Source organism: Microcaecilia unicolor, chromosome 7, assembly GCF_901765095.1.
Source record: "Microcaecilia unicolor chromosome 7, aMicUni1.1, whole genome shotgun sequence".
Taxonomy (NCBI): Eukaryota; Metazoa; Chordata; class Amphibia; order Gymnophiona; family Siphonopidae; genus Microcaecilia; species Microcaecilia unicolor.
In genome coordinates this window covers 305650089-305664193 of record NC_044037.1, presented here as the reverse complement: position 1 = coordinate 305664193, position 14105 = coordinate 305650089, and the positions used below count along the sequence as shown (strand labels likewise).

Here is a 14105-nt window from a genome sequence, read left to right as displayed (position 1 = left end):
CTGGGGCATCTCCGTGAATGATTTTGTGAACTAGGGTGCATGTTTTGAATGTGATGTGTTCTTTGAGTGGGAGCCAGTGTAGCTTTTCTCGCAGGGGTTTGGCACTTTTGTATTTTGTTTTACCGACTATGAGTCTTGCTGCAGTGTTCTGAGCTGTCTGAAGTTTCTTGATTATTTGCTCTTTGCAGCCAGCGTAGAGTGCATTGCAGTAATCTAGATGACTGAGTACCATTGATTGTACCAGGTTGCAGAAGACGGTCCTTGGGAAGAAAGGTCTTACTCTTTTTAATTTCCACGTTGAGTGGAACATCTTCTTGGTTGTGTTTTTCGCATGACTCTCAAGTGTTAAGTGTCGATCAATGGTGACTCCAAGGAGTTTTAGGGTGTCCGAAATTGGAAGATTCAGTTTTGGTGTGTTAATGTTGGTGAATTTGTTTGTGTTATGTTGCGAGGTGAGTATTAGGCATTGGGTTTTTTCTGCATTAAGTTTCAGCTGAAATGCGTCCGCCCATGTGTGCATGATATGTAGGCTTTGGTTGATGTCATTGGAAATTTCCTTTAAATCTTGTTTAAATGGGATGTAGATCGTTACGTCGTCTGCGTATATGTATGGGTTAAGGTTTTGGTTTGATAGTAGTTTCGCCAAGGGTATCATCATTAAGTTGAATAAGGTCGGTGAGAGGGGGATCCCTGTGGAACTCCGCATTCAGGTGTCCATGTAGCTGATGTAGTCGAATTAGATGTCACTTGATATGATCGTGTGGTTAGGAACCCCTTGAACCAATTAAGAACATTGCCTCCAATTCCGAAGTACTCGAGGATGTGTAGTAGTATTCCATGATCAACCATGTCGAAGGCGCTAGACATATCAAATTGTAGAAGTAGTATGTTTTTGCCAGTTGCAATCATTTGTTTAAATTTATTCATGAGAGTAACTAGTACCGTTTCCGTACTGTGGTTAGACCGGAATCCTGACTGGGAGTCGTGTAGTATTGAGAATTTGTTTAAATAGTTTGTGAGTTGTTTGGTTACCATCCCTTCCGTTCGTTTGGTTATTAAGGGAATGAACACCATATGTGATGAGAAATACAACTCAATTGGTTATGGAAATATAGTTTTCTGGGCCTGAGTCTTTAATGTTATATTTCACTACTCAAAGCCAATTAGTAAATATAAACGGCTCAATGCTATCTGTGAGAAAGCAATTGGATTACTTTGCCAATTCAGATACTGGTCATTGGTTTCTCGCAGGAGAGAGCAGCTTAACTGTCTCTCTGGCTTGAAGTAGGAAGTACACTAATTTTTATAGGTCCACTCAGGACAGGGCTGCTGAGAGACTGGGCCAGGCCCGGGACAAGGCCCCCCCACCCGAGGTCGTCAGGCTCCACCTCTCTCCACCCCTAGATCCTCTGCACTGACCTTAAGCACCTCACCTTTGAAAGCACAGCAAGCAGCGGCAGACCACTCCTTCCTTCCGTGTCCTGCCCTCACGGAAGTTACATCAGGCGAGGGCGGGACATGGAAGGAAGGAGTGGTCTGCCGCTGCTTGCTGTGCTTTCGAAGGTGAGGCGCTTAAGTTCAATGCCAGGGAGCGACAGAGGGCGGGCAGGCTGGACTGCGGCGGTGGCGGGCCCCCCCCCGGAGGTCCGGGCCATTTTGTCCCCCCCCCCCTCTCGGCGGCCCTGACTCAGGATACAGGTAATATGACAGTAAGCACACCTGATTGGATCTATGTTAATGTCATAGTTAACACTGATTGGCTATTGTAACGATTGTTTACTGGAAAAGCTAGCAAAAGACCACCCCTTACTGGAAGATTAAGTCATGTTCTTGCAAGACCCCTCATTTCTACATTTTTGACCACATCTTCCACAAAACACCACCTGGTCGTCTTCCCATGAAGCCATCTTTGTTGTTTTTCAAGACCATCTGTTACCACCATATTGCTACATCTTCCTGAGGAGCCATTTTGTACTATATTTTTTACTAACACATCTGTGGCCACCATGTTGCTAAATAATGTTACCCTGTCAGTTAGACCCCCACCCTTGTGGTTTTCTGTTGTTTTTTTCTGCAGTGACCCAATAGCTTGTATGCCTTTGAGCAACACAGAAGTTCAAGTCAGAGACACAGGCTTGTAAGTTTTTATCTCATTTTAAATCCTGACCCAAAGTCAGGCCTGGGACCCAATAATAATATTATTCAACTGCCTTTCTGTGGTTTTTGCAACTACATTCAAAGCAGTTTACATATATTCAGGTACTTATTTTGTACCAGGGGCAATGGAGGGTTAAGTGACTTGCCCAGAGTCACAAGGAGCTGCAGTGGGAATTGAACCCAATTCCCCAGGATCAAAGTCCACTGCACTAACCACTAGGCTACTCCTCCACTGGGGGACTAAGACCACAATTTGGGTGCTGTCTGTTAAAGTAGTCACAGGGTGCCTATTTTAACAGAATTCTTAAAAGTTCAGCAACCGGTTCTCGCAAGGTGATGAGAGCTCGCTCCAGCACACCACTGATTTTAAGCACAAAATGCTATGTCCAAAGAACAGGCAGAACCTGAACTTGCTACTGGTCAACCCAACCCCTTTAGCTGCCCCGCACCTAATCCAGGACAAAGATTGTCTAAAATGTTCCCCGCCTGATGTGCTATCTGTCATACTAGCTGCACAAATCTTAAATTAGACATCACATTGAAAAAGTTCCCAACTGAACCCCTAATAAACCCAAGTTAAAATCTCCTAAAACCAACAATTGTGGATAATGAACTTTACACGTTTATTATCAACTCAACCAACTCCTGCAATGCTCCCAAAGATGTTCCACTTTAGACTGAACCAACAACATCTAAATTGCTGAAGATACAAACCCATCTAATTTCATAAATTTGAAATGCAGATGAGCAATCATATTCAACCCCCTGGCCCTGTCCCTCCCTAAGACCCCCTTCCTGCAAAAAAAAAAAATGAAAACCCCCAGGGCACAATAAATTTGCCACTTCCCCCTCCTCATCTCACATTTAAGTCTTGGTCACACATAAAAGATCAAACCTAGTGGATCTGGCCTTGGCGTGATGGTCGCCTGAGCAGGAGGCAGCCAGGGGAAGGTCCATCTAGCCCAGTATCCTGTGTCCATCAGTGGCCAATCCAGGTCACAAGCACCTGGCAGAATCCCAAAGAGTAACAAGATTCCAGAATCCCAAAGAGTAACAAGATTCCAGAACCCCAAAGAGTAGCAAGGTTCCATGCTACCAACTCCAGGACAAGCAGTGACTTCTTCATGTCTATTTCAATAGTTTGTGAATGCATGTAACGTGGTCCCTGTGTGGTAAACACAGGGCAGATGAGGCTATCAGGCTTATTTTTGAAAGAGAAGGATGCCCATCTTGTGACACAAATTGGAAGATGGGCGTCCTTCTCACAGGGTCTCACAAATCGGCATAATCGAAAGCCGATTTTGGGCGTCCCCAACTGCTTTCCGTCGCAGGGATGACCAAAGGACATGGGGGCGTGTCGGAGGTGTAGCGAAGGTGGGACTTGAGAGTGCCTAACACATGGGTGTCCTCGACCCATAATGGAAAAAAAAGGGCGTCCCTGACGAGCAGTTGGATGACTTTACCTGGTCCTGTTTTTCTTATGACCAAGCCACAAAAAGGTGCCTGAACTGACCAGATGACCACCAGAGAGAATTGGGGATGACCTCCCCTTACTTCCCCAGTGGTCACTAACCCCCTCCCACCCTCAAAAAAAACATCTTTAAAAATATTTTGTGCCAGCCTCAAATGTCATACTCAGGTCCATCACAGCAGTATGCAGGTCCCTGGAGCAGTTTTAGTGGGTGCAGTGCACTTCAGGCAGGCGGACCCAGGCCCAGCCCCCCTACCTGTTACACTTGTGGTGGTAAATGTGAGCCCTCCAAAACCCACCACAAACCCACTGTACCCACATCTAGGTGCTCCCTTCACCCATAAGGGCTGTGGTAGTGGTATGCAGTGGTGGGTAGTGGGTTTTGGGGGGCTCAGCACCCAAGGTAAGGGAGCTATATTCCTGGGAGCAATTTCTGAAGTCCACTGCAGTGCCCCCTAGGGTGCCCAGTTGGTGTCCTGGCATGTCAGGGGGACCAGTGCACTACGAATACTCCTCCCATGACCAAAGGGCTTGCATTTGGTCGTTTCTGAGATGGGCGTCCTTAGTTTCCATTATCGCCAAAAATCAGAAACGACCAAGTCTAGGAACAACCATCTCTAAGGACGACCTAAATTTCAAGATTTGGGCATCCCCGACCCTATTATCGAAACGAAAGATAGACGTCCATCTTGTTTCGATAATACGGGTTTCCCCGCTCCTCCACCGGGACGTTTTGCAAGGACGTCCTCAGCAGAACTTGGGCATTCCTTTCGTTTATGCCCCTCCATGTCTCCTGTATTTACACACAGGCTTTGCAGTTACTGCACTTTGTTTTACATTTATAGTGTGGTCAGTACAAAAACTTACCGCAGCGTAGGTAAAGGGCCCCTTAGAGTATGCAAAATTGATTCAATGTGTGTTAACCTACAAACTAACATACATACCATTAAATGCAAAGGCACTGAAACAAACTCAAAAAAATGCCCGAAATTGGGTCAAAGTCCAAAAAAATCTGAAAATGAAGTGGAAATGTTTTGTCTGCACACATTGTCATGCTGCATGCTTTCCCCACATGTTACTGGAATAACTTCATACATTTCTTGAGTAATTTTCAGAGGCTGACCCTCCTTTCCTCAGGTTCCCTAATTTCTAGATTGTCTTGCTGTGGAACCTTTCCCTTATTTCAAACCTATTTTAGGTTTTTGGACTCACTGGAGCTTCTTCTGCCACAGATAAGCTACTAATTAGGGGTCCAAGTGAAATCTGGTGGCTAGACCTGCTTTTTTTCTATTGGTTTCCTGGATCTAGAAATAAAAATGCATTCATCTGTGGAATAGGAGGCTGGTGACGTGCTGTGTTGGTCATCAGCGGTCAGATGACACCATAACCCCTTGCCTCCTCTTCTGTCTTTTTTTGTACTGCTCCTACAGATGTTGCTGCCTATTTCCTGCATCTGGATCGTCCACGGCATCCTGAATCATCTTGGCATAGAAACCGAATCGAAAGGCCTCACCATCGGGTGGTTGACTGCAGAGAACAGCACACTCCCTTCTCCTTGGATCAAAGTCCCCTATCCAGGTATTTGAGGCTTCGAGGCACAGGAGAAAATGCTTGGTATATTAGTGCAGTAAGAGAAGTTGAGGGGAAGTCTGAATTTTGGAACAGATGCTATATTATAAGCATCACACACTTACTGACAAATCTTTGACACAAGAGACAGAGGAAGAAATGTTTGCAGTAACTTTATTTATTTATTTGCAAATATTTATATTCCGCATTATCTTAAATTCTAAGTGGAGTACAAGAAACACACATAATAAAAGAACTTATTACAATACACAAACAATTAGATAAGATAAAAAAAATCTCAAATCAGCCTGGTTTATACAAATACATAATGCAACTCATATTGTTCAACAATTATCAGCTAAGTTTGTACCACAAGACTGATCAAAAAGAAAGGTTTTTAACGCTGTCTTAAATTCTTTTTCTGTTTGAAGCTCCTGAATATGAAAGGGTAACGCATTCCACATTTTCAACCCCACTATAAAAAACGCAGAGGTCACAAAAATCAGACTGTATGTAAACCAGAGGCATTTTGCTCTGATTTATCTTCTCAAAGGATGGAAATGGGGTATGAGGGTTATCCAAAGACTGACTTTGCCTTAAACTTACCCCTGAGGAGCACTTCATTTACACAAGAAACCTCATCTGGCTCTTCACCCAGTACCAGCCAGGCCTCACTCTCTAATCGTTCTTTCTATCAGTGAGTGAGATCAAGCAAGGTTCCACGTTAGGAGTCATGAACCAAGAAAGGGATCTAAGTGTCGTCGTTGATGATACGTTGAAACCTTCTGCTCAGTGTGCTGCTGTGGCTAAGAAAGCAAATAGAATGTTAGGTATTATTAGGAAAGGAATGGAAAATAAAAATGAGGATGTTATAATGCCTTTGTATCGCTCCATGGTGCGACCGCACCTCGAATATTGTGTTCAATTCTGGTCACCGTATCTCAAAAAAGATATAGTGGAATTAGAAAGGCTGAAGCGTCTAGGGCTCTTCAGCGTGGAGAAAAGGCGGTTCAGGGGGAGATATGATAGAGGTCTATAAAATAATAAGTGGAGTTGAACGGGTAGATGTGAAGCGTCTGTTCACGCTTTCCAAAAATACTAGGATTAGGGGGCATGCGATGAAGCTACAATGTAGTAAATTTAAAATGAATCAGAGAAAATGTTTCTTCACTCAACGTGTAATTAAACTCTGGAATTCGTTGCCAGAGAATGTGGTAAAGGTGGTTGGCTTAGCGGAGTGTAAAAAAAGTTTTGACGGCTTCCTAAAGGAAAAGTCCCTAGACCATTATTAAATTGACTTGGGGAAAATCCACTATTTCTGGGATAAGCAGTATAAAATGTTTTGTACATTTTTGGGATCTTGCCAGGTATTTGTGACCTGGATTGGCCACTGTTGGAAACAGGATGCTGGGCTCGATGGACCTTTGGTCTTTCCCAGTATGGCAATACTTATGTACTTATGTAAGCATAGTGGCCAGGGGAGATGAAAAGCATGGTCTGTATACTAGGATGGCTTTTAAAAAAGTCAGAACTGGAGTAGAAGGGGTAACTGTCCGCCACATGAGCTCCGTTAATGCAGGCATGTCAGTTCTGTGTAGCAGATCTTGGGTTTAACACATGCTTTCTTACACATGTTCGGACCACGAGCATGATGTTGTCTTGCTGAATGTTTCTTGTAGGTGAGGGAGGATGGCCACTGCTCAATGTTCGGGCTCTGTCCATGGGCACAGTCCTGGCTATCGCTTCCAGCATCAACTCTTTGGGGTGCTATGTATTGTGTAGCCGTGTACAGCAAGCTCCTCCAATTCCCCGGCACGCCTGTAATCGTGGGATCTGCATGGAAGCTGTTGGCAATCTGCTGTCTGGGATTCTGGGGAGCGTCTCTGGAGCAGCCTGCAGTGTTCCCAATGTCGGAGCAATTGGATTGACCAAGGTAAAGTAAGAACCTCGGCCCACTGCTTGAACTTGTGTTTGGGGGTAAGGAGAGTGAAAGGGGGTATGCGCCCTCCCTTTTCCTTCCCATGAGATATGAGTGTATCTACATGCCTAACTCAACTGAGGTCTGTACAGATAGAAACCTCTCATATCCCTGCACTAAGGGAAATCTACACATTCACCCACTGCACAGAGGCATTGGAGGAAAGATCAGTCTACATCAGACTATTAGTGATTCTAATAACCCTTCACAGAAATTGTTTCATTTAGTATCAGAGCAGACATATAACAACTCTACTCAATGGGATCAGGCTTTTCCTTTGGCCGATTACCTGGCTTTATACTTTCAGGATAAAATAAAAAAATCTACATCGGTTGGCATCTTCTAATCATACTCCTACCCCCTCTTCTTGTTTGACATCATCAGTCTCTTCTGTTTCTGCTGACCCCACCCACTCCTCCTTTTCATCTAATTTTACAGTCTCATTTTTGACAGTGCTAGAAAAATACTATCAAGCATATTCATCTTGCGACTTCACCGTTGGATCCCTTTCCTTGTAGCTGGTACAAGATCCAGCACCATGGTCTGCTGTCGTTACTTCTCCACCTGATTATTTTGAGCCTTACATCGGGCAAAGTCCCCCAACGATGAGAGCTTCCTGTAGTGCACCCAGTTCTTAAGAATCCCAGTTTTGACAGGTCGGATCCCGCAAACGACCACCCAACCTCAAATCACCAAGAAAATAGTCTTTGATCAGCTTCTCTCTCACATTGATCACACTGGTATATTACGTCCTAGATGGGTTCAGAGCAAACCATAGTACTGAAAGTACTTTGACCCTTTAAACAGCAAGTTGCATTCCATGCTGGAGAAGGGCAATATTGCTCTTTTGGTCTCATTAAACTTATCTGTCCATTTGATCTTACAGATCATGCCCTCCTTATCGCTTGACTTCAGTCCATCGGTCTGTCTAACCTCACTCTTGCTTGGTTTTGGCCTTTCCTTTCAAACCGAGTGTTTTCTGTATTCTGTTCGCAGACGGTATCCATACATTGTGCTCCTCAGAGTTCAGTACTTTCTCCATTGTTATTTAATATTTTCATCAGCCCGCTAACCAACTTCTTACAAGATCATAAAATCTGTTTCTTTATTTACACTGATGACATTCTCTTAATCTTTCCTACCTCCCCTTTTTCTCCCAATCTCACTTGTCTGCAAACTGCGCTTTCATCCCTTTCTGACTGGTTAGTATCCCATAAACCTGTCTTTAACCCTGCCAAAACCACCACATGCTGGATCACTGGGACACTAAACAAACCAACTGCACCACTATCATAACTATCATAACTATCACACCCGTTGATTCCTTTCGCTACCTGGGGGTCATTATTGATTCTGCCCTTTGCTTCGATAAGCAAATATCCCAAGTTGTAAAAAAAGGATTCTTTTGGTTGCATTGACTTCATTCAATAAAGTGTTTTCTCAATTTTACTTCACTGCATATATTGATCCATGCATTCATTATGTCCCGGCTGGATGATTGTAATACTGTTTATGCTGGGTTACCCCAATTCTTTTTTTTTTTTTTAATTTTTTTTATTTATCATTTTACTTAATTACATTCACATTTATCATGTAAATGTAAGGAAAAACAGAAATTAATATAAGGAAAAAGAAAAAACATTTCCTTTCAACAATATATATAATTGTCCACTATTGGGGGATCCAAGATCAGGAAAACAATCTCAAAGAAAATAAGAAAAACACCACGTGGTTAATCTTACAAATTCATATTTTCTGAGGAAGGAAGGTTAATCGGTAATTGCAGCCAGTACAGTGGTAACTAAAGGAAGTTGCTGCAGAGGGTTCTTCATCTGTTCTTTTAACTCCACAAACTCTTAACTTCTGGAGAACCAATTAAGGAAAAATAACTTGAGAATTATAAATCTTCCTAAAATACCCTATATAGAGAGTTATATTACTAGTGACTTTTGCCTTTGCTTTAGATAGGAACAATGTTTTGAAATTGTATTTCCGATACATGGCTGATAGTTTTTTGGGTTCAAAGATAAATATATTTCCTGATATATCAAGGGAATCGCAGACTAGGAGGTGTGAACTCTTGGCTTTTAAGCCAAGAATCATTGCCCTAGGTGGGATCTTCCTAGAGCGATTCCTTTGTAAGTGTTTTATTTCCTTATTACTTATTTGTTGAACCCAAGAAATTACATTTATCTTTGAACCCAAAAAACTATCAGCCATGTATCGGAAATACAATTTCAAAACATTGTTCCTATCTAAAGCAAAGGCAAAAGTCACTAGTAATATAACTCTATATATAGGGTATTTTAGGAAGATTTATAATTCTCAAGTTATTTTTCCTTAATTGGTTCTCCAGAAGTTCCACTTTTTTACAAGAAACATGACTGTCCTTCATTACTAGATTAACTGATTTCCTAGAGAAACCATTTCCGTAATCAAAGTCTCTATTTTTATATCTTGGACTTCCACTTTGTTAGATAAGTATTGATATAATCACATATTTATTCCTAAACAATTTTTGACATCTGAAGAAGAGAGTTATTCACACTCTGCAGCACTTCCCATAGTACGTCCATTGTGACATTATTGGCTTCACCAGATCCAATTTCTCCACAGAAACCGCTCCAGATATCTTCGGGGAAAAGAGCTCACTCTCCAATCCTCCAGTTGGTTTATTATCCGGAGTCAATGCTGCGCCAGGACCTCCTCGGACCGCGTGAGAATCCTAACCCACTTCGGGCGTTTCCACTGTCGACCTCCATAGCGAAGTGTTACTGTTTCCGGGTCTTGGAGAGGTCATGCCAACAGGGGGACTCAAAGTCACTCCCTCTCCACTGAGATTCGGCGATAAAGCCTTGCTGTTCCCCAAAGCAGGAACCGATATCTCTGACGTTATGACCCCGAATTTCTCCAAAGTAGACTGAGAAGTGGTGGGAACCCCAGCCATGTTCGAGGAGGACAACACCAAGGCTTTGCCTTTTTTCTTCCCCATTCTCTGGGGAGCACGCCTACTTCTTCAGGTATTCTGGTGTAACACGGGAACTCAACTAAAGTACGTCCTCCCTCGACGCCATCTTGGATCCTCCAGTTTGGGACACTCTTTGTCTGGTTTCTCCTCAGAGGCCTGTCTGATATGGGTAACTCTTCAGCATAGCCCTCTAAGTCATTGAAACACGGAAGCCCCTCCACCACTTACAAGGTGGTGTCCCTTCAGAGGGGGGGGTTACCCCAATTCTAACCACGCCGACTCCAAATTCTGCAAAATTCTGCCTGTCGTCTCCTCCTCGGTGCAAAATGCTTCCAACTTATTACCCTCCCCCTTTTGATGAAACTTCACTGGCTACCTGTTTTGTTTCGCATCTGGTTTAAAGTCTCCTTAGTATGTGTGCTTGTTGACCTATCTTAATGGAATTCTGCTTCCTTGTATTTATTGTCCTATTTTAATATCGTAAACTGCTTTGAAATCTCTTGAAGTGAGGCAGTATATCAAACTTTTTAGTAAACATAAACAATGTTATAATGCCGTTGTATTGCTCCATGGTACGACCACACCTCGAATACTGTGTGCAATTCTGGTCACTGTATCTCAAAAAAGATATAGCATAATTAGAAAAGGTACAGAGAAGAGTGATGAAAATGATAAAGGGCATGGGACGACTTCCCTATGAGGAAAGGCTGAAGCATCTAGGGCTCTTGAGCTTGGAGAAAAGACGGCTGAGGGGAGATATGATAGAGGTCTATAAAATAATGAGTGGAGTGGAATGGGTAGACGTGAATCGTTGTTTCCTCTTTCTAAAAATACTATGACTAGGGGGCACGCGATGAAGCTACAAAATAGTAAATTTTAAACTAATCAGAGAAAATATTTCTTCATTCAGAGTGTAATTAAACTCTGGAATTCGTTGCCAGAGAATGTAGTAAAAGCACAGTTAGCTTAGCAGAGTTTAAACAAAGTTTGGATAATTTCCTAAAAGAAAAGTCCATAAGCCATTATTAAGATGGACTTGGGAAAAACATATATATTTATATTTATTGACCATCAAAAATAGACACTTTGGGATTTTAATCATGAGTTTGTCACAGCAACTACAGAATTAGTGTTAGTGAGGCACTTGTGAGATGCTGAAGCTGCTTAAGTTCCTGCTCACTCTGAGCACTAGTATCTTATCCGAAGCTGTGTCTGAAGCCCCTCAGTAATTAAATGATGATACCTGTTGCAGTGTAGGGGTTGCAAGTCTCGGGGGTAGGTGAGGAAGTGCAGAAGGTGTTCAAGCAGAACTATTTATAGTTTCAACAGGAACAGTGGCCTAGTGGTTAGGGTGGTGGAAGCAGAATTCCATTAAGATAGGTCAACAAGCACACATACTAAGGAGACTTTAAACCAGATGAGAAACGAAACAGGGAGGAGTGGCATAGTGGTTAGGGTGGTGGACTTTGGTCCTGGGGAAGTGAGGAACTGAGTTTGATTCCCGGCACAGGCAGCTCCTTGTGACTCTGGGCAAGTCACTTAACCCTCCATTGCCTGCTGCATTGAGCCTGCCATGAGTGGGAAAGCACGGGGTACAAATGTAACAAAAATAAATAAACATGAACAGTATCTGAAAATTGAAACTGTGGTATTAGGTTGCTGTGATACACTTTTTATATTGCAGTGATCTTTTGCTGGTGGTTTGGCGATTGTGACATATCACTGCCTATATGATTGTTCTGAGAGACACGGATTACACTGCAACATTGTAAGCTGAGATTTTTTCCCTGTTCAGGCTGGTTCGCGTCACTCTGTGCAGTTGTGTGCCTTGGTCTGTGTGTTACTGGGAATGTCCCCCCGTCTGACGGAGCTGCTTACCACCATCCCATTGGCTGTCCATGGTAAATAATCATATAAAGAATTTACTATCTTAGAATAAACAGAATTTACATTTAGAATAAATACACACCGAGCATTATTTTCAGGTAGGAAATCAAAATAGCAAAAAAGTCACAGAAACCTCATGTAGATGCATTTTCATTGGACTCAGGAGGGCTGCTCAACTGTTTCAACTAGATCTAATGGAGCCCAGTTTCAGAGATGTGTACATTCATGATTCAGACATTCATATGGATCTGAACCCCCCCTCTCCACCCCTTTCCTCCACTCCATCAGAGTCCTCATGTGCTGAAATTAGGTGTGGATGGCACATTTCCATTCTCCATGTTGTTTAGATTTGATTTTCTGCATTTTGCTATGGACAGTAAAGTAGTTTACAAGAAAAATAATAAACATTGTACTGCAATAAAGAAGAAGGCAGTAAACCCAAATAATCAAACACAAACGTTACTAAGGGCAAGCACGCTCACATCCACAGGGGGATCCTATCAGCCTTCCCTCTCCTTGGAAACTGGGATATGAATGCAGAACACACAGAGTGCTCCAGAATAGAAGACAAACATGGCATCTGGAGACAACCAAGGGCATAAAATATGTTATGCAATGTAAACTGAAGTTCAAATAATTTATTTACAAAATATGAACATCAAAGAAATAGTCACAGCTATTAGGATAGAAAGAAAAGGGCACGTTTCCGTGTAACACAGCCAGCTGCAAACTATGCCAAAACATTTCACAAGACCCCACAGTCATTCACAAAGGAAAAATATTCAACATAAAGGACTATTTTACATGCTCATCTTCCAATGTGGTATATATCATTCAGTGTAAGAAATGTAACGAAGGATGCTATATTGGAGAAACAGGCCAGATGCTTAAGACAAGATTCAATCTACACAGACATCACATGAAAATAGCTGGTGCCAGTCAGGCCCCCACCCCTGTGGGCCAACACTTCACAAGACCAGAACACTGCACCAGTGATTTCACAGTAAGAATACTGAAAGGTAATTTTAAAACAATACAGGAACATAAGACCTTTGAAATAAGAATGATTGAATATTTTGACACCCAACAAACAGGACTTAATAAGGATCTTTACCTCTCGCCTTGACTACTGCAACCTACTCATCACTGGTCTCCCACTTAGCCACCTATCCCCCCTTCAGTCCGTTCAGAACTCTGCTGCACGTCTCATCTTCCGCCTGAACCGATACACTCATATCACCCCTCTCCTCAGGTCACTTCACTGGCTTCCGATCAGATACCGCATTCAATTCAAGCTTCTGCTACTAACCTACAGATGTACTCGATCTGCAGCCCCTCCTTACCTCTCAACCCTCATCTCCCCAAAGATGTCAGGAAGTATTTTTTCACGGAGAGGGTGGTGAACGCTTGGAATGCCCTCCCGCGGGAGGTGGTGGAGATGAAAACAGTAACGGAGTTCAAACATGCGTGGGATAGGCATAGAGGAATCCTGTGCAGAAGGAATGGATCCTCAGAAGCTTAGCTGAAATTGGGTGGCGGAGCAGGTGGGGGAAAGAGGGGGTGGTGGTTGGGAAGCGAGGATAGGGGAGGGCAGACTTATACGGTCTGTACCAGAGCCGGTGCTGGGAGGCGGGACTGGTGATTGGGAAGCGGGAAATACTGCTGGGCAGACTTATATGGTCTGTGCCCTGAAAAGGACAGGTACAAATTCAATTCAAGGTAAGGTATACACATATGAGTTTGTCTTGGGCAGACTGGATGGACCATGCAGGTCTTTTTCTGCCGTCATCTACTATGTTACTATGTTACTATGTTCCTACCCATAACCTCTGCTCTCAAGACAAATCCCTCCTTTCAGTACCCTTCTCCACCACCGCCAACTCCAGGCTCCGCCCTTTCTGCCTCGCCTCACCCCACGCATGGAACAAACTCCCCGAGCCCATACGCCAGGCCCCCTCCCTGCCCATCTTCAAATCTCTGCTTAAAGCCCACCTCTTCAACGTCGCCTTCGGCACCTAACCTCTACACCTCTACCCAGGAAATCTAGACTGCCCAATTTGACATTTCGTTCTTTA

General features: G+C 43.2%; 1 protein-coding gene across 2 annotated transcripts in view; it reads left to right on the top strand.

Annotated features, from left to right (window-relative positions):
• SLC23A3 (solute carrier family 23 member 3) overlaps window positions 1–14105 on the top strand; it is a 58805-nt gene that overhangs the window by 31559 nt on the left and 13141 nt on the right. For both annotated transcript variants that reach the window (XM_030209996.1, XM_030209997.1), the window contains 3 exons: window positions 5059–5206; window positions 6877–7130; window positions 11939–12044. In XM_030209996.1, coding sequence (XP_030065856.1) covers window positions 5059–5206; window positions 6877–7130; window positions 11939–12044 — 508 coding nt within the window. The remainder of the gene's footprint in view (window positions 1–5058; window positions 5207–6876; window positions 7131–11938; window positions 12045–14105) is intronic.